This window comes from Vombatus ursinus, unplaced genomic scaffold (genome assembly GCF_900497805.2).
Source record: "Vombatus ursinus unplaced genomic scaffold, bare-nosed wombat genome assembly UNPS02014833.1, whole genome shotgun sequence".
In the NCBI taxonomy this organism is placed as follows: Eukaryota; Metazoa; Chordata; class Mammalia; order Diprotodontia; family Vombatidae; genus Vombatus; species Vombatus ursinus.
Genome location: NW_020954611.1, coordinates 3,069,760 through 3,091,559, shown reverse-complemented (window position 1 = coordinate 3,091,559; position 21,800 = coordinate 3,069,760). Strand labels below are relative to the sequence as shown.

General features: G+C 38.6%; 1 protein-coding gene across 5 annotated transcripts in view; it reads right to left on the bottom strand.

The window, feature by feature from the left end:
- Positions 1 to 3,286: 3,286 nt before the first annotated feature.
- Positions 3,287 to 21,800, bottom strand: part of TACC2 (transforming acidic coiled-coil containing protein 2) — a 308,717-nt gene continuing 290,203 nt past the window's right edge. For all 5 annotated transcript variants that reach the window (XM_027839765.1, XM_027839767.1, XM_027839762.1 and 2 more), the window contains 4 exons: positions 14,283 to 14,443; positions 13,310 to 13,416; positions 10,390 to 10,510; positions 3,287 to 3,499 (listed from right to left, as the gene is read on the bottom strand). In XM_027839765.1, the coding sequence (XP_027695566.1) occupies positions 3,434 to 3,499; positions 10,390 to 10,510; positions 13,310 to 13,416; positions 14,283 to 14,443 (455 nt within the window). In that variant the 3' untranslated portion in view covers positions 3,287 to 3,433. The remainder of the gene's footprint in view (positions 3,500 to 10,389; positions 10,511 to 13,309; positions 13,417 to 14,282; positions 14,444 to 21,800) is intronic.

Sequence of the window (21,800 nt, the reverse complement as noted above, 5' to 3'; positions counted from 1 at the left end):
ATCTAGGATGGAGGGCACAGTCAGGAAAGAAGTACAGGTATGAAGACAGAAAACAAAGCTTAGAGCTCACGGTTCAGGCTGGTCACAGGGCTCACAGGGACAAGGAGAGGGATTTGACCTGTGATTTCATATGTATAGGAAACTCCCAGATGAAGAAACCCTTTACCAATTTGGTTCAGCACCTTCTTGGCAATTTAGGCTTAGAATGCGGCTCAGACTAGATTTGTCAAATACACTGCCATCTCCCGAGTGGGCCTAAACCAGATTAAAATGACATTGGAAATACTTAACAAAATAAATAAAAATACAGTAAAATGTAGATAACAAGTAGTGGTCCCCATTTCTATTTGAATTTGATATCATTGATTGAGAACATTCGTGCAGGGTCACACACACAGCCAGTGTTTGTCAGAGATGGGACTGAATACAGATCTCACTGTGCAGAAACTGCTTATGATCACAGCTTTGGAGATGGAAGGGATCCCAGTGGTCAGTTAGTTCGGCCCCCCTTTAAAAAACCAGTCCAAGGTCACACAGCGTCACAAGTGGGATTTGCACCAAGAGCCTCTGCCTCTGCCTATGTAACAAAGGTGAAATGAAAGCATCTCAGCAGCCTGAATAAGTGGTAAGGTGCATGTGATACAAGTAGGGTAGGATTGCCTGTGACGAGACAGTCTGTGTTTTCCCACAGTTGTGGGGAAAAGATAAGGGCTGGCAGGTGCACGTGGCTTCTCCTGAGTGAGGCCGGATCCTGCAGGAGCTGGTAATGGTAGCAGAGGGTCAAGCCCTACAGTGTCAACAAAAATCATTCAAGAAAAAAATGACAAAAGAGAATAAAGCACAACCTTTTTTGGACAAGTGGCTTTTCTATAGTCTTTTAAGGTTTAGAAAAACGCTTTCCTCGCAACAACCCTGTGAGGTAGGCGGAGCAAGTGTTAAAGGCAGTAAAACTGAAGCCCAGAGTCGAAGGGTTACCAGGGGTCACATAGCAAGAGAGGCATCAGACGCAGGATTTGAACTGATGTCTCCAGACTGCAAGTCCAGCACCCACGGAGGGCACCCCACTGCCTTGGAACACCGGAGATGTTTCTTTTTCGTGTAAGTGGTACCAACTGGCTGTATACCTCGATGAATTCAATAGGTCTTTACTTCACTCTGCCAAAGTAGACAGAGAGAGATTCAGGGTGACTGACGTTTCCCACTGCATGGATCATTGGAACAAATTCTTCTACCCGAGTCAACAATATGACTGACCTTTCATCTTGAAGTTAAAGATAACCAGGAAAACAACTGGCAACATTATGCTGCTTCCATTGGTGAGAGAAGGCAACCTTGAAAACCCTGGGCTGAGCTGGGGCCTAGTGCCTCTGATTTGTCTTTCACTTCTTTCAATTCAATTCAATTCAGTTCATTTCCAGTTCAATTCAATTCAATCCAATCCAATTTAATCTAATCCAACAAACATTTGTTAAAGCACCTACAATATGGTCAAGGCACTGTGGTGGGTGCTGAGATACAAAGAAAAAAATTAAATTTCCTGCCCACAAGGAGCTTACAATCTACCCAGATGAGTAAAAAAACAAGGTAAATCAAAGAGAGAGGAAGCTGACAAGGGGGGGGGAGGGGGAGTCAGAGAAGGTTTCTAGTAGATACACTCCATCCTTCCCCAACTAGCCTGCTTCCTATTACAATCCTGCCCCTACACAGGTAAAAATTTAATCACCAGCTTTTAATTTGGTGATTCATAATATCTGGCCAAGAACAATTAAAGGAGTATAATAACAAATATATGGTTAATTTAATCTCAAGGGCAGTTAAACTACTTATTTTGCATGGAGAGGTGGTGGCCCTTTTCTAATATTTCAGTGTTAAATGTACAGAAAATGTTTTAGTATTGTTTAAATTAATTTAACTCAAACTAATAAAATCAACATTAAAAGAAGAGAAAATGTTTTAGCATTATTAAAATGAAATTTATTAAGTTAATAAAATCAACATTACAATGAACAGAAAATGCTTAAGGATTATTAATGATAATAAATCGTCATTGATGAGCTGTGATCTACTTTATTGGAGGGATTACCCACATTATTGAGATCACAGATTAATTTGAGTTTAAGTAATAATAACAATAACCAATATTTATTTACTTGCTTTAAAATTTGCAAAGCACTTTGCAATATAGCCAGGGGTGATACAGTAGATAGAGTGCTAGTCCTAGAGTCAGGAAGATCCGAGTTCAAATCTGAGCCCAGACACTTACTGGTCATGCCATTTAACTGGCATTTAACTAGACGAGTCATTTAATTGCTGTTTGCCTCAGTTTCCTCATCTATAAAAAGGATATAATAAAAGCACCTAACCCCCAGGATTAGTGTGAGGATCCAATGAGATAATATTTGTAAAGTGCTTAACCCAATGCCTGGCACATAGTAGGCACCATATAAATGTTAGTTATTATCATTATTACAGTGTTTATTAAGAATATCATTCAGAGGAAAGACAGACTCTTTTTTCTTTTTCTTTTTTCAATTAACAAAAAAGAAATTAGATTTTAAAAACCAAAATAAAAGTGTTTTTCTTATCATCAAGCTCTAAACCATTTTGATCAATTCACTTGAAGAAATTCAGCAATTCTCAATAGCTTCAGTATATAGACAAGGCACATGAGAACCTCCCCTCTCTCCCAAGGGATGCCTCTTGAACTACAGACAGAGAAATGAATACTAGGTCAAGGAAAAGAACTCTCATCCTCACATCCTAAAACTGACATCTTCCAATAAAGAAGCCTGAAAGAACTCTTGAAATCTAGTTCACCCTCCTTTTAAAAAAGAGAAATCTATCTCTTTTCTACTACCTTTTTTTCAAGGTATCAAAAAGGAATGGGGGGCTTGGGAACAAATGTCTTCATAGAAGATAAAACATAGCCACACTTGTTTTGAAGTTTCAAAGAAAAAAATTTATTTACAATAGAGAATTTTATTTGAAACATGCATTTTTCTTTTTCTTTTGTTTTTTTTTTAAAACAAATCAGCAAATGCGGATCAAGTTTACACTCCTTAAGGCAAGAGTCCCCATGCAAAGTTATACGTGTTCATATTAAATCCAAAAGACACCCAACATGGGAACTCATGTACAAAGGGATAAGCTAGGATCAGCAATTTGTCATTTATTAGAGAATTTGACAATCTCCCTGATACAGGAACTCTGAGATCAACTTGCTATGAATTATACTATGAAAATGCAAACAATAGCAAGAAATTCTGATAGTCTTCTGAGAACTGCATACAATTAAATCAACTTTATTTAGAAAGAAAATACAGTAGTGCATACGAAAAAGTGAAAATATAACCTGTCCACATAAAGGTATGGACATCAGTGTGCCAATGGTCATATTGCACTCAATAGTGTAGTCCAAAAATTTGGTTCAAAGTTAGCTTTTCCCCATTTTGGCAATCAGTTCATCACAAATCTTGGTAAGTTCTTCTATTTCTTTATTCTGAAAGTGAAGGAAAGAAAAAGACTTAATTAGAATAAAATATTCATCTTGACTCCTTTTGGGTTCCTTACCCACTATGCCCTCCTGATCCCTAGAATTACTTGTTTGATATATATGGAATCCAGGGGAGGAGTTAACTCACACTGGCGAGCATTGCTGAGAAATACCAGAAAATAAAGAATTAAGTAGTTCTATGTTGATTGGTGTTAGCACTGTTTCTGCTGGATGCTTACATCAAAAAATGCAACAAATTAGGATTGCTGAAATGAGAGTCTAGGCTCTAATGTACATTAGATTGTAGAAGAAGGCTAACTGGCATGCAGACCGTTCTAGTTCCTTAGTTTGTTTTTTAAGAATCTAAAAGTATACACAAATTACTGATAGAAGCTTCAACAGCCCCCCCCGTCAGAATAATCCTGTGTTTTCATGAACAAAAAAATAAGAAATTTCCTCCTCTCCCCATCCCTAGAAGAAATATGGATATAGATATATGGCTAAGCTTTCTAGACATTATAAATTAAAAAATCAGTTGCCATCCGAAGGCCAATCAAATGCAAATTGTCTCACAAACAATTTATCTAAGTAACTGGATCATAATTGATCTCAGTGGGAGGCACCCGGTTCAACCATCAGTGACAGCTCTGATTATTAGGAAATATTTCTGAGCTAGATGTGCCTTGTACCAGAGGGATTACTGATACATTAATCTGCATCCACAGTTGGTTATGTCACTTTACTAAATCACATACATCACCTAGCTCTACATCTTTAGAAGATATCAGGGATTCTCTCCTCCCTCTTACTCTCCCTCCACTCCCCAAGTAGTAATTGATCCCTTCACATATTTCCAAGTATTTGATTAACCAGATAAAGTTGAATAAGGTCCCAGTAGATGTCTTGCTGTTAAAGCTCACCCATTCATTCAACAACTATTTATTAAGCATTTACTATGTGCAGCCTCTCCTCTTATATTCTAATGCCTCCTGTTAGCATGAACTTGACTGTGAGCTAAGTTCAGACGGGCTCATAATGAGAAAGTTGGCCAAGAGGTAATGGTTTTTTTTTCTCCCACAGAAATTCCATCTTCTCTATCTGGAAGATTGATTACTAAATTATGGATGGGTTGTGACCTACACTGGCTGAGGGAGTACCATAACCAATAGCTAGGTGGTACAGGGCTGGAGTACTGGGTCTGGAGTCAGGAAGACTTGAGTTCAAGTCCAGCCTCAGACATTAGATGTGTGATCCTGGCCAAGTCACTTAAACTCTGTCTGCCTCAGTCTCATCAACTGTAAAATTGAGATAACAATAGCCTCTTCCTCACAGGATTGTTGTAAAAATAAATGGGATATTTGCAAAGCACTTAGCACAGTGCCTGGTACATAGTAGGTACTTAATACATGCTTGTTCTCTTCCCTTTCCCACCAACAATATCACAGATCTCAGAAATAGTGAAGGTATCCTATGAATAGACTCCGTAGTAAGCAATGGGGGAGATGAAAAGATAACTAAGATACAACACCTGGTGTCATGGAGCTTATATTCCAGTTAAGGAAGAGAAAAATCATTAGTAGGGAAGATACAAAGTATGCAAAACTAGAAAATAAATGTGCAATAGTTACTTGTTACAATAGTGAAGAATAAAATATTACATAAACATAAGAGGTATGAAGTGCTATGCAAAGTCTAGGGAAAAAAGCACATGTGTACATTGGCATCTGAGCTGAATGGCGGCCCTGGTGCTGGCCAGCAGGACAGGCACTAAGTGTGGTTTACCTCATATTTTACCTCAAAATCACAGACTATTTAATCTGTTGGACATATTTGTAAAACTCTCTGCTAGCTCTCTTCTCAACAAGTTATCAATATGGGAAATTCAATGGTTCTATAAGGCACAAGATGGAAGAGAAGCATCTGCTTTAACCTGACGTTTTTAAAAAAATCATCTCTGTCTAGAAGAGGCCTTAGAAACAGTTGGATTTTTTTTTTTGCTTTGTGGCGAGGCAATTGAGGTTAAGTGACTTGCCCAGGGTCACAAAGCTAGTAAGTGTCAAGCATCTGAGGCCAGATTTGAACTCAGGTCTTCCTGACTCCAAGGCTGGAGTTCTATCCACTGTGCCACCTAGCAGCTCTGTAGTTGGATTTTTTTGATTAGACATCATTAGAAATAACATTTTAGCAACAATTACACCAACATTAAGTGAACTTTGAACAGATGTCCACCAATATTTAAATAATCAAGCTTAGACAATCCTATTCAACAGCTAAACTTTTTGTGCTTAAGGAACGTATTTTTGCCACCACATGATGCTGTAGGGACCAATAAAATATAAATCTTCTTAAAATAAGGTTTATTCAATAAACACTTATTGAATGCTTACTATGTCCAAGGCATGGTGACTGCTGACATACTACTGGGCCATACTGAAGTTCTTTATGGAAGTGGAAAACAACTGATAGTATCTTTCCTAAGCATGTTTCCACTCACCACTACCTCTTTCAGAAACTTGGGATCTCAACCAATCACTTGTAGGAAAGCTTGAGAATATTTAAAATTCCTTTCTGAGACAAAAAAAAATACTCTCTGGGGGAGAAGGGAGGAAGAGGCAAAGAGTAGAGTAGTGGGAATCCCTGGCTGCTCATGCTAAGGCTGAAATATGTTGGCCTTCTTGTTGAGCAAGAATATGCGTTTAGGTCTGAAGCTTCTACAAAAGAAGGCTATATTGCCTCCCTCATATCTCGTCTCTAAAGCTGGGACTCTGATTATAATCCAAAGAAAAGAAAGGGGGTAATACATATCTTTGTTAGAGGACTAGATCATGAACTGAATGCAACCTCAAACCTGCTCAAATCATTTTACATTTCTTCTTGTATTTAGTCGCAGGAACTATACACATACACATACATATACATTTACATATACATATACACATATACACATGTATATGTGTGTATATATATATATGCATATATATATCTATATATCTTCCTCTACATTTGAATTTACATGTCAGAAAATGAAAATAATGTAAGCTCCATTGCTTCCCTTTTTGCCTTAGCTGCCTAAAAACCTAGAGCTAAATTTAATACCCAAGTATGTTCGTTCTCAATTAAGACCTCTCAAATTATCTACTCCTTCGGTTCTTTTGTATGTTTTACCATCTGCTTCAAGTCCTTTCTAAAGTAGTCAGGCACACACACTGCCTTAAACTGGGCAGGCAATTGTCCCACTATACTCTGCTGTTGCCAGACCTCATCTGTACTGCGTTCCATTCTGAGTGAGACAGCCTAAGAGAGGACATTGCTAAGAGAGAAAAGTGTTAAGAGAAGAACAGCCAGGATGGTGAAGGACCTTGAGCCCTGGTAACATGACGATTTGTTGAAGGCACTGTGTGGGTTTAGTCTGGAGAAGGGAAGAGAAAACTCAGAGGGGCCATGGTAACTGTTCCCAAGGATCTGAAGGGCTATCGTGTGCCAGAGGATCACACTCGGTTTTTTTGACCCCAGAATGCAGAACCAGGAGCCATGGGTAGAAGTTGCAAAGAGGACGCTGTAGTCTAAATGGCAGGAAATACTTCTTTGACATTGAGTAGTGACTCAATGACTGTTTTTAAAGTATGTTATAGTGGAGATTCTCTTTGTGCATGGGTTAAATCAGATGCCCACTGAGGTCCCTTCTAACACTCAAATTTTGTGATTCTTTGATTTTTCTTTTTTGATCAGCTGATAGTCACTATCTGTACCATAAATGAATTCATTTTTTAAGTTAGAATACAATCAAAATAACCTTGCCCCTAAAACTGTAACATAAGTGAATCTTTCCTTCCTGGCTATGTAGGACTTTAGAATCTTGTAGGGTCTCAGGGCCATCACTGTGAGCATCAGTTATCACTGTAAAGTCACAGAGATGTGAAAACTATACAAAGCTATGTGTACTGACCCTGTGGCATGCTCTGGAGACTGACTTTAAATCTATCCTGCCTATCAGTTTATTTGTTTGACATATCTCTTCCTCTATAAAAGTTGATAACTGGTGAAACATGAAAAAAAATCTAGTTATCCGAGCTTTTTGGTTGTTTTAGTGCTATATAAAAGAAGTAACTTACTGTAAGGCAGTAGGTTAAAATGATGTAGTGAAATTAAGTAGCATAAGAGAACGAGAGATTATTGTTTTTCCACAGCTAAAAGGGACATTAGAAATTCCATTGTCCAACTTCTCATTTCACAAATGAGGAAGCTTGAAGCCCAGAGAGTTGAAGCAAGTTGCCTAAAGCCCTATAGATGATTATCATTAAATTTTAAACTAGAACAAAGACCTGCTGTCTCCCAGGCCAAGGTTTTTCCCATTATATCATTAAAGTTAAGTAAGAGTTGGTACTTGTCAAGCGATCCCAGTCCTCTGTCTTAGTTCACCCTCATTCCTTCACAAAGTAAACGAGAGGCTGCATTTATTCACTGATTTTACTGGCATCTCTCAACTTCATTTAAGAAGCTTAACTTTTGTTTACGTCATGGACCCCCTTGGCAATCTGGCAATCTGGTAAAACCTTCTCAGAAGAATGCTTTTAAATATGTAAAATGCATAAGATTATAAAGGAAACTGACTGCACTGAAGTACAGTTATCAAAATATTAAAAAAGAAAACAAGTTTACCACACCCAGTTTAAGAACTTTTACCCTGAATAGAATAAGGATTGAGATTCTCAAAATGAACAATTCCTAGTTGTCTTGCAAAGGCAACTTTGGAAGAGATGCTAGAACACTGACATCTGTAAGCACAAAATTCAGATTAATGAGAAAGACAAGTAGGCACATTTTCTCCAAGGACAACTAGATAAATCTTCACAAGGTAGAAGGGTTCTGGGAAATTTCCAAGGGTGTCTCCATACTGGAAAAGTGCATCGTAATATAATACAATTCTGGATTGAGAATCTGAAGAGCTCGGTTCAATATCTATGTAGCCTTGGCAAAGTCATTTAATTTAATGGGACCTGTTTCTTCATCGGCAAAATGACAGGGTTAGACTAGACCAAAATTTCCAGGGGTGTCTCCATACTGTAAAAGTATATCATAATATAATACAATTCTGGATTGAGAATCTGAAGAGCTCGGTTCAATATCTATGTAACCTTGGAAAAGTCATTTAATTTAATGGGACCTGGTTCTTAATCGGTAAAACGACAGGGTTAGAATAGACCAAAGGTCTTAACTCTTCTGGTGAAGCCTGTGAATCCCTGGAATACTGTTTTTAAATAACTAAAGAAAATGATAGCTTCAGTTAGAGGTTAGTAACAATAAAGATGCGATTTTTTTTTTCTCACCCATGCTCACAGACATCCTGAAATCTATCCATGGATCCCAAATTAAGAACTCCTAGATGTGATAATTTGTAAAGGATTATTGTATCATAGCCGGCATCTAGGTGGCACAATGGATAGAGTGTCAGACCTGGAGTTAGGAGGACCTGAGTTCAAATACAACCTGAGACACTTACTAGCTATGTGACCCTAGGCAATTCACTTAACCTTTCTGTGCCTCAGTTTCCTCATCTGTAAAATGAGCTGGAAAAGGAAATGGCAAACCACTCCAGTATTTTTGCCAAGAAACCCTCAAATGGGTTCACAAAGAGTCGGACACAACTGAAAAAAGAAACCCGATTAAGAGGATCATAGATTTGAAGTTAGAAAGAACCTTAGAAGTTCCTTGAGTACAACTCCTTCATTTCAAAGATGAAGCCACTGAGTCTCAGAGAGGAGTAATTCCTTGCCCAGGATCACATGGCTAATAAGCGTCTATGGCAGGATTTCCTGGTCTCCCTGTCCTCACGCCCAGTACTCCCTTCTAGTTATAAAGCCTATGACTATAAAAAGTCCTAAAGACTCCATAGATCCTGGAACCAATGTCTTCTGAGAGAGCACGTCAAATTTGGGCTGTAAATAGGTCCTTTACCACAGACACCAGGCTGCACAAAAGGCAGAACAAAGAAAGCACTTACTCCTGACCTCTCCAAGAACAGATGCTGCTTCTCCCACCATAAATTCCCGACAGAAGTCACAATAGCCTGCACTGAAGGGAGGCTGTGGCCCCATTTATCCAATACATCATAGGATCTCACAGTAGATGCAGAGCTGGGGACCTCCGGAGTTAGCTGGTCCAACCCTCTCTTTTTACAGATTAGAAAACTGAGTCACCAAAATGACTCACTAAAAGTCACACAGCATAGTGACAGAGCTGGCATTCAAACTCAGGTCCTTTGAATTTAAATCCAAAATAAATCACTTCACCTCTTTGGTTTCAGTTTCCCCACATAGAAAATGGAGTGTTAAATTAAGGCACTTAAGTGCCATTTCAACTCTAAAAGTCAACAACTAAGGTTGTTGGTCGAATTTCTGATTTCTGGCCTGAAGGACTAAACTAGGTACCTCTTTTAATCTTCATGTTCACTGTCATTACATTGGGAAGCTTTTAATACCTTCAATGGTTTTGACACTCTCTTCTCAAGGGTAAGGATGAGGTTATCAGAGATTGAAGAGATTCATGACACCAGGAAACCTATTGCCCAAAGAGCTTAAGGTCCTGAGAAGAACACAGAGACATTGGCATTCCCAGCACCCAAGAAGAGTTGAGTGATGAGGCAGCAAGGAAGACAGAGTCAGACCCAGCAAGTCAAACCATTATGAATTCCCCCCACTTTGGGGAATTATGGTTTTCTTTTTTCACCTGATAACAGACAAATGCTCCTTGGCCATGGCCACGTTCTGCTAGCTCTAATTTGAGGATAAACAGAAGGCGGCAGCCACATTATCGCGGATTGATCAACACACTGGCAAACACCACATCTCCAAGAAGACTTTACTTTGGGAACACATTGAAGTTACTGAATAAATTACCTTTTGTTCCAGTGTTCTTTCCAGAGCGTCTACCTTCAGCTGCTCTTTTCGGAGACTGGCCTGGTAGGCTGCTTGCTCCTGCTGAGCCTTTCCTCGGACTTGTGCAATCTCGGCGTTGGCTCTGTGGGAATACGTGATGCATAGATGAATATTATTCATTACAGAAACTTTAATATTTCCATTTGCCTTTCTATGATTCTATAATTCAATTCAATATTATATTATATTATGTTTATTATATTATTACCAAGAGGCTACATATTACAGTGAATTGAGAGCTGGGCTTAAATTCAAGAGGTAATGACTGCATGACTCCAGGCAAGCCAATAAACCTGTCAGTACTGCAGGCAACTCTATGATCAATCAACCAATCAATAAGTCTCTATTAAGTGCCTGCTAAGTGCCAGGCGCTGGAGATACAAATCCAATGCACGAACAATCAAAACTCATAAGGACCTTCCATTCTAACTACTTTAAATTACATAGAACTGCTAATGAAGAATTCTACCCACTTTCATTAGCAGTTCTCTGGAACTGTGATTGATCACCATGTTGAATAGAGTTCTTTTTTTTCTTTATTTAAAATTTTATTTTTATTTTCAGTTCCACATTCTCTCCCTACCTTTATCCTCCCCTCATTGAGAAGGCAGGAAATGGGATATCCATTATTACATATATAATTGATCAGAGTTCTTAATTCTTTCCAAATTGTTCATTTTTACAATGTTGTTGTTATTGTATAAATTGTTCTCTTGCTTCTTCTCACTTCACTCTGAATCAGTTCACAGAAGCCTCCCTAGGTTTCTCTGAACACACCCGGCAAGGAGACTTTAGATGGAAGGGGCTGTCTGGTCCTGAACTGATTCTTGCTCATGATAACCAAGACACCATAACTGAAAGCAAGACAGCAAGGGGAAAATGGCATCAAGGCTATTTCCACATTCCAGAAATCTGCAACGCCTACTTTTTCTGGATAATCTGCCTTTAAGAAGGGGTAAGATAATTTGTTGAGTGGTTTTAGGTATAGCTGGAGTCTGGGAAGATTGCAACTCTACCTCCAGTATTTTCTTATAATTCTCATAACTTCTTGACTTGTTCCTCATAATATGTGTTCACCACTACCTGGTCAGAGTAATATTTCTTTTCTTAATGCCAATTATCAACATAGAAAATAATGCTCTTAAAACATTTGACTTTCAAAAAATCCTAGAAATATTTGAGAGACAACCTGGGTTAAGAAGAAAACTTGGATTCTGTTGAAAAGGAAAATGGTGTCACTCTCCTCTCAGAATCAAGTGTATGTTGGTTGGTTTTGGGAGGTCACTTCTCCCTTCTCATCTCCCAAATCAAGTGTGTGGCCCAATTAGACAGGTTAATACTACAAGCTAAGAAAGTTTTCTGTAAAAGGTTTAAATCCCATAGAATAAGGTAAATATTTTCATAGATTTTTCTTTGAAAATATTTTGATAATTTGTTCCATCTAGGGAAATGTGTTTATACATGCATTCAATAATTTATTCAGTCTAGGAAGTTGTGTTTACACATATTTATGCATACGTATAGAGTTTATTTCTGCAAATCCAAGGATCTGAATGCTATCTTGCTGCCTTCTTCAGTCACACTGATTTGTTACTGTAGGGATTTCCCCAAGAAAAGTGAATGACAAATATTTATCTTTAAAAGCAAGAGCATAAACCCCTACGGCATGAATTTGTCTTGATAAATTTATATAGATAAGCTGGTAAATCTATACTATACAGATTCTCTTGATTTTTTTTTATAAGTACTCAGTAAGAACAGTCAATCAATTATCATTTACTTAGCTCTTACTTTTGGCAGGCATGGTATTAAGTACTAGGGTTACAAAGAAAGGCAAAAAAAAAGACATTTCTCCTCTTGAGGCAATCACAGTCTAATGGTAGAGACAACATGCAAACAATGATATACAAACATATTTACAGGATAAACTGGGGGTAGTCTCAGAAAAAAGTACTGAGATTAAAATTAAGAAAGGCAGAAGGTGGGACTATAGCTGAGATTTGAAGGAAGCCAGGGAAGCTAAGAGGTGGAGATGAAAAGGGAGAATGCTCCAGGCCTGGGAGATAGCCAGTGAAAATACTAAGATTCAGAACTTGGAACTTCTTGTGGGAGAGACAGCCAGGAGGCCAGTGTCACAGGGAAGAAGCAATAAGAAGAATGGAAAGGTTGTGTAGGGCTCTCAAAGACAAACACAGGATTTTATATTTGGTTCTGGAGGTGATAGGGAGCCACTGAAGCTGATTAAATGGGAGAATAAGACAGTCAGAGCTGTGTTTTAGGAAGATCTGTATGACAGCTGAATGGAAGGGATTGGAATGGGAAAACTAGAAACAGGGAGACCCACCAGTAGGCTACCACATTGGTCCAGGTGTAAGGTGACAAGGACCTGCACCAGAGATGTAATAGTGTCAGAGGAGAGAAAGAGGCATATTCAAGAGATGGTTCATTTAAAGTCACTTGTATTTGTAACTCAGCTACCCTTTACTGAAATTGGTTTCAATGAGAGCCACAAGTGCATTAGGTTTAACAAACATCACACCTATGGTCTCCAACATAAAAATCACCTTATGGGGTCAGACATGTTCCATCCAGATTAATTGTCTCATATAAGGACTTTTTCCCCACACATAGTTTGCTCTACATCACTTTGTATAAGTGGTTTTTTTTTTTTAAATTACGTTTGTATCTTTTAATATGGCAACAATATCACAATTTATCCAGTCATTTTTCAGTGGTTGGAAGTATAGTATGTTTACAATTTCTCATTATTAAAAGTAAAGCAACTATGGTTCAAAGGGAGAAAGCACAGGACTTGATCACTGGACATGGCGGGGTGAGAGAGAGTGAAGAGGCAAGGGTGACATGCTGAAAAGGAATTTACCTGTCCAGTTTTTCCTCTGCGTGTACTTTCAGTGCCTGGTACCTCTGCTCCTCTTTTTTCACACGGGACAGATACTCCTGAGCACATTTCTTCAGCACCTCTTCATTCTAAGACAGGGAAGGAAAATGACATCAGATCCCAGGGGCAGAAAGAAACCCACAAGCATGAAGAGAGACCTGGAGACCTCACTGCTCCCAGCAGAAGCAAAACCGCTTGACTCCCTAGTTCTTAGCTAATTTTAACCCACCTTTGACTGTTTATTCAAAGATGTTTCCATAACAGCATCTAGTAACTCATTCCTTTTCCTAACAGGAATCATTTTTCCTAACTCAAAACACTTTGTCCCTTCTCATTTGGGTCCTCCCTGCACACAGGCACCAACACCCAATTCTGAACCAAACGTGTGAAAAATAAAACCTGACATTTACATAGCACCTAAAGATTTGCAAATGTTTTAAATACATTATCTCGGAGTCTCGTGCAATCCTGTGAGAGAGTTACTATCAGTATTTGTATCCCTTCTTTCGTGGGTGAGAAACTGAGGCTCAAACATAACTAATAAGTATCAAGGACAGAATTCAGATCAAGGCTTCTCCAGACTCTGAAACCAGTACATCAGCTCAGGAAACAAAAAGCATTGCGGCAGCATGGATAGAGAACTGGACTTAAAGTCAGGAAGACCTGGGTTCAAGTCTCACTTCAGACATATAATAGCTCCACGGCCTTGGGCAATTTACTGAACCCCTCTGTGCCTCAGTGCCCTCATCTGTAAAATGAAAGGGTCAGACCTTTGGGCCTCTAAATCTACGATCTTATGATCTGTGAGTATATTCTTACGCAACTCCCCATGTCCACTAGAAAATAAGTTTGAGGTAAGAAGAACTCAATATTTATCCATCCAACAAACATTTACTTAGTACCTCTGAGCAAAACATAATGCTAAGAGCCACACGTACCGATTCCTGAAACGTACCTTGCGAAAACCCTCCAGGACCTCTTTCATTTTTTCGTATCTCCTAAAAAGATCAGCTAAAGATTTTTCCACTGAGTTCAGGTCAGCCAAGGCTTGCTCCTTCTCCACAATCAGCTGCTGGACAGTATGGTGGGAGACCGACTTTTCTCTCTGTTCATCCTCTGGTTCGAAAATAGAAATAGCCAAACAATTGAGCCCATGGCTTATGCACTGCTTCACTCATAGTCTTGCTGCATGTAACTGAACATATTCTATGTTACTATATGTTTTGAGACAGAATGACTTTCTAAAAGCTACTCTCCCTTTCAAGTGGAAAAACGAAGGAATGCCAGCCAAATGAATATTGGGCCTGAGTCTTTAGATCATGTGAAGTGGAAAGTTGACAACTATCTTTTTTTTTCAATCAACTTTAAACATTTATTAAGCACTTAGGCTAAGAACTATGGGAGATACCAAGGTTAAGTAAGACAGTCCATGCTGTGACAGAGCTGATAATCTAGAAGGAAAGAGGTACAACACACACACAAAGAACTGTCACTAAGATGATATAGGACACATATGTAAAGAGCTGTATATCATATGCTTCCTGGAGAGGAAGTTACTGACTGGGGAGGATCAGGAAAGGTTTCATGGATGAGATGGTATTTGGGATTTTAGCTTTAAAGAATGGATAGGATTTAAATAGGTGGATGTGGGAGTGAAGTGAGGGGTATTCCAGGCACAGTGAACAGCACTAGCAAAGGCACATAGGTTATACAACACAGAGCATCCTCGGGTGACAGCAAATAGTCTGGTTTGGTGGATGAGTCAGGGAATAGTGGGAGGTTAAGTCTGGACAGACATGGTATTGACAGCTTGTAGAAAGCCTCTAATATCAAGAAAAAGGAAGGCGACAACAAGTCATTGAAGAGCACGTATAAGGCAGATCAATATGGCAACAAAATGGAGGATGGATTAAAGAGGAAAGAGGAGGGGGCAACCAGGATAGTGAAGTCCTTTGAGTTGATAATAATATGAGGGTTGGTTATGAAAGCTGGACGAAGTTTAAAGTTATTCAGTCTGGAAAGACTAAAAGACTGAGTGGGGATGTAAAGGGCTATCATATGTAAGAAAGATTAGATTTGTTTTCCTTTATTTAGAGGCCAGATATATACTATATATAACTATACTATAGGGCAGGGTTCTTTTATGTATGGGTTGGATTATATGGCTGATGAGACCTCTTTCCATTCTCAAAATCTGTTATTCTTGGAACTCAAGATGTAGAACTGACAAAAATGGATAATTCATTGGACATATGGAGAAGGAAAAGCCAAAATTAACATCAAGGCTTCAAGTGACTAGATAAATGATATCACCATTGTCTGAAACAGAGATACTGATATAAGGCTCAGTTTTTGGCAAGGGGAGGGAAAAGATAATGAGATTGATTTGTGACAGGTTAAATCTGAGGGGCTAGTGAAACATCCATGTGAAATGGTCTTGGTTCAATTATCTGAATTTAGGAGAAAGGCAGGGACTAGAAATATGGTTTTAGAAGTCATTTGGGTAGACATGATGTTGAAGTCATTGGAATGAATGGGTTTTAGAGGAAAAAGAAAAGACAGCTGAGAACAGTCTTGAAAATGGACAGAATTGAGGAGCTGGGTAAGAGCTAAAGAATTCAAAGGAAAGCAAAGGGGAGATAAAGGAGTGGTTAGAGAGTTAGAAGGAAGTGTCTCAGAAGCTGACTGAGTGTGAAAAATTGTGTTCAGTAACAGGAAATTGTCAATGGCCCCAAAAGATACGGAGAGCTCAAGGAAAGGAGAACTGAGATAATTCTTCTGGATTGAATAAGGAAGTGACTGATGACCATTAGGAGCATCATTAGTAGTGTGGACAGAAGCCAATGAACAAGGGGCAAGAAAGAAGTTGAGTTTTGGGGTGTGGAGTGCTTTTTTCAAGGAATTAGATGGTAGAAGGAAAAAGAGAGATGGGTTGGTAGTGTCATGGAAGTAGAATGGCTGAGGGAAGGTTTTTATAGGATTGAAGATATATGACTGTGTTTGAAGGCAGACAGGAAAGAACCAATGGAAAGGGAAAGCCTGAAGATAAGAGAGAGTGAAAGCAACAAAGTGGATGGGGAGCAAAATAGGGAGAGAGGGGCAGTGACAGAGAGAAAGAAGAAGGGGAGGGAGGGAGGAAGAAAGAACAGATGGAATTGAAGGTACAGCTAGAGAGGTTTGTCTGGATAAAGAGCAAGGACACTTGATCTTTTAAGACAGGAAATAGAAAATAGGGGAGGCATGGCTAAATAGCAGCTCATTTGAAAGAAGATCTAGGGACTTTAGTGGACCACAAACTCAACGAAGGTCAATAATGTGTTGTGGCAGCCAAAATACTGGAGTGAGCTTAGGCTGCATTAAGAGACACAAAGTCTCCAGAATGTAAGAAGAGATGGTCCTGCTGTTCTCTGCCCTGGTTAGAACACATCTAGAGTGCAGGGTTCAGTTCTTGGTGCCACATTTAAACAGGGACACTAATATACTGGCATGGAAGAGAGCCACCAGAACAGGGATGTCAAATGCTGACCATGTCTTATGAGATCAGCTGAAAGAAGCGGAATATTTAGTTTAAAGAACAGGTAACTTACGGAGAACATAGTAGCTGTTTTCAAGTTTTTAAAGGCTATCAATTAGAAGATGGATTAGACCTTTTCTGCTTGGCCCTGGAGGCCAGGACCAGATGCAGAGAAGCAGCATTGAGCTTAACCACTAGAGTTATAAAAAAATTGGAATGGGTTTTCTCAGAAGGTGAGGGGCTCCTGATCCTTACTAGACATCTTCAAGTATAGTCTAGAGATAACCATTTGTTGAGGTTACTGCAAAAAAGATTCTTCTTGGTCAGGGAAAAGTTCAACTAGATGACCTCTGAAGGCTTCATTCCATAAAACCATCACATTTTGTGCTAGAACCCAACCACTGGATCAAAGTCTCATACGGCTAGAGTGTGTAGGTAGTTCTATCACCATCTAAATGAAAAGGAAATAAGTGAAAAAAAAAAAAGAAATTGTGTGCTCCTTCCAGTATCACTAAGAGATAAAGCCAGCTTAACTGTCTTGCACTTAGAATCTAGTTAACAATGTCTCCTAAAGAAACCCAGGAGCTTGCTTTGGGACAGTGGAAGTGTTAACTTCTATGTTAACTGGGCTATTTATTTTAAACAAAGGCATGACTTTCTTGGTAGAGTGCTCTAAAATGAGACTGACTCTTGGTCCAGCTGTGAGAGAATGCCTCAGGTAAAGCAATTCAATTGTCCCTGGTCTTCCCATGCCAACAAGCTTTTGCCCTACTTAATGTTCCTTTCGACCATTTCTTCCAGGGATTATTTTTAGACTAGAGTCTAATCAGGAAATTACACCTGTCTTTCCATCAGGACTAAAACTCCATAAGCTCACATCACTTTACAACTGTTAAACTGAAATTCTGCTGTGACCTTTTTGGTTTTTTTTTTTACACAGAATTTTTGCTTCTTGATTTTAGCTTTTACTCTTACAAGATGACTCAACAGAAAGGAGATAGTAGCTATATAGAGAATTACCCACTGGGACCTCCATTGTGAAAATGGAGACATTATCCCCAAAGTCCCAGCTCAAACTAGGTGCTGAGGTACAGTGAGTGAAATCAAAGCTTGTCTTGCACTGTGCTAGAGGGCCACAGTGGAAAGGGGACATATAAACCCTGGTTGTGACCTAAAAGGGTTCATTTTACAGAGATAGTAGTTAGTTCTACTTTAAAGTAGGCTAAAAGGCTATAACTCATACCAAGATGTCTCTTTTTCTTGCTGTGAATTAGAAAGACATTTGGGGATGCCTTAAATTCCCAGATTTATAGAAACCCAGTTTCCCTAATTGGTAAAGTTCATTTTCCTAGATTCAGGAGAGCTTGGTTGAATCTTGGAATTCAGTACAATTTTCTTCTATTTAAGAAATGAAGACAGTGTCTTGTAGTGGAAAGATGAGTGGGCTGAGGGGCAGGAGACCTGACTTTTTGTCCAGCTCTGCTGCCCTCTAACTGTGTGACCCCAAGCTGTCATGTTATCACAATGGACCACAATTTCCTCATCTCTTTGAGAGAGTTGAACTAGATTATCTCTAAGGCTTCTTCCAATTCTTAAATGTTACAAGTTTGAGAAAAATTTACTACCAGATATCCTAGAGGAACCTTGTTGCAACTGTTGAACCATAATTTCATAGCACACTTGCCCCATATTGTAAAGTTCTAGACTGCTATGAAATAAAGAGATCAGTGTCTAATGAGGCCAAAAAAAAAGAAAAAAGAAATCTAAGACCCACCACCATAACTTTTTAAAGTTTCATCTAGAGGCACAATAAATAAAAGGGTACTTGGAGTTGCTGCAAAAATCAAATTGCTTTTTCCTCTAAGTTAGTTTCACATTATTCTTCCCTAGATCCTAGAACATACACAGTGTATACATTTGTGAGTCCATTTTGGCTTTATTTAAATTTCATTCTGCTTTAAAATTTATCAAAAAAACATTTTAAAAACTCCTTGCTGGACTTAGATAGTTTTACAACCTTTGCCTAATATCCTTCCAGCCTCAATTCTGAAATAGAATTTTCTGTCCCCATGATGCTAAAGATGTGATTATTCACTAACGTGTCCCTGTGCTTGTAACTACAATCTTTAACTCAGTAAATTAGCCCTTGGGTCACAGGGACTCTAGAAGTGACAGGAAGAAAAATATGCTTCCCATTTGTTACATCTTTAGCTATACTAGAGCCCCAGTGATGGAGTTAAATGTTTATAAAAAATTATATAAAAGTATACTTTAGCTCTGGTAATGGAGTTAAATGCTTATAAAAAGTTTCAGGGAATGCAGCAAGTACACAAAATAAAAGCAAAGACAGCCAGACAAGATTAATAGATGCGTAATGCAGGTGTCAAAAGTGGGTAAGAAGCGTTACTTACCAGGCTTGCCTTTTTTGTTTTGCAAGCAAATAGCAAGAAGCAACAAAAATGAAAGCAAAACAGATAATCAGGGAAATTGTTAGGAAAGCAGAAAAAAACAGCGAAACAACCTGTAATGCAGAAAGCACAGAAGTATTTTTTTTAAATCCTGAATTGTTAATATTTAGGCTCAAGAAGTGTTAATACTTAAAAAAATGCCGGTAGAAATTGAAAATGGCACAAACTGAAATGAAGATGCAAAAGCCCGCTGTCATCGCATGCACTGTTTGGGAACATGAAGAATCTGGGAAAAGCAGATGCAAGCACTCGTCATAGCCACCAAGGGCTCCTCCGGCCTAAGGAGGCTGATTCTATTTTGAACAAGATTTACTGCAGTCCTGAACCCTGGCTGGATGAAAGCACTTTCTGGTTCCAAGCTTCCCTTCAGCATCATCTGTTAGTCATGCAAGATGCTTATAGGACAGAAGTGACAGAGATGGATGGAAACAGAAACACAGGCATGAAATATACATAAAGAGAAATGGGTTTTTTTCTATATAGAACCTCATGCAGTGCTGAGAAATCCCTGGAAAATAGCCTTGTTATCAAATCTAAGAGCTAAGTCCTGTCTGTTTCAATTTTCAGTTATATTAGTTAGCACACCATTGTTCCAAAAGGAACTTTTAAATGCAAGGGTGGCCTTTAATCAATTACCTGCATGATTGACAGCCTGACGGTATCAACAAACATGCCATGTTTCTGGTTTGTTTGTTTTTTTACAGCTATGAAAAGTGAAAAAGTAGATGGGTGTGCATGAATGATAATTCAGGAATGGAGGGCAGAGGGACACACGATGAAATTTTCTTTTCAAAGGCAATGATACTTCCCAAAGGCAAGCAGGAATCTTAAGAAAACTGGACTGGGTACTGGAAAGAAATCAGAGCACCAGACACTGGGAGAAATACATGAAATTGTCTATAAATGATTATAGATTTATCCAAGTGATGCTGTCACCATGTTGCTTTGTAGAATAGGTCTTCAGGTGATACATTTATAAACTCTGGCATCAGTGTAGGATGAAAGGTTCAGGGACTTAAAAATACTATGAAAGAAAGAATTCTGATTCTTCAGAAAAGCTTAATTATAATTCATCCTTTTTGCCCAGACCTGTCCATATTGCGTGAGATTGAATGGAGAGGGAAAGAGAGAGATACTCATTGGCTGGATAAACCATCTCAGGGGATTATGTTGTAAAGAAGGCATCAGAATGAGAAATACCTTTTATGTCAATTAGAGCAGGCTACAAACCAGAATGCTTCTCTCATTCTCTTTTAAGCTTGTTTTATTCTCTCTCTCTGTCTCTCTCTGTGTGTGTAGGGGAGGGTTGAAAAAGCAAGCAAGGAAGCTTATTTAAAAAAAAAGCTGTAGAAACGAAAGGTGCCTTTGGGCAGAATTTCATTAACAAGCAGAAATTCCCCCTTTCCTTATTTCAATATTTGCTTATAAATCCACACCAAGAACAATACTAAGAAGCTATTACTCAGATGTGAAAAGAGACAAACGATAATGGGTTTCACTGATGTTCCCACATCAAAAGGTTTTTTTTTTTTTATTAAAAACCTTTGGGCCTTAGTAAGTTGCCAAACACTAGATAATAGAGGACGTGAACTTTCAACACTATTACTTTCAATGACATTTAACTCAAGAAAGGATGAAGCTCCATGTACATATACCGTCATAAATTGTCACACTAATAAAAGATAATAAATACATAATCAATTACACATTGCTAGCTAGTGCACAGAGCACATACTGAACATGGCACATCCGGCGATTTTTTGCCTCTTCAAGTCATTGAGGGGAATGGACCCTCTGTTTTAAGAACACTTCAGCTCATCAGAATGGAAAATGGTGAAATTGATGCCTTCTTCTCAGATGCCAAAGCTATCATTATATTGATCTTGGTTCAGGTGAGATTTCTGCAATTTTATTCAGAAAATTCTCCTATCCTCTACCAAAGGCAACTTTGGTATCATGTCACAACACAGTAAAGCCTCCATTAACTGGAATGCAGTAACATAACCTTCAATTGACCAGTTCCACAGCCCCTCACACTCACCTCTCTTAGGAAGAAGAGAACAATTACAAGACAATACCTAATATCATTGATTTAGAACAAATGGCATCTTTCTGTGGTTAATGCTGAATCTTCCTAATCTGTAATATGTACAATACTGTAGAGTAATAATTGACATTAAAAATGGTGATGAGATGCCCTGCAAAATCTTTAATCACCAAAGAAATGCCATGTTTATGATATTATATTTGTTAAGGAAGGAAGGGGACATCAATCATAATACAAAGATTTTCTTGCTTTGTTTTCAGTTAACCTGCATTCCAGTCTACCTAGATATTACTGTATTCACACAAAGCTTCTACTTGGTGAGGAAATGATGCCAAGGCTTCTTGAGAATACCGCCTGATAGGAGCTAAGCTGAAGGATTAAGACTCAACTTTGAAGGTGTGAATTGGATCTTTCTGCTAGGTCCAAAAGAACTAGAATAAAATG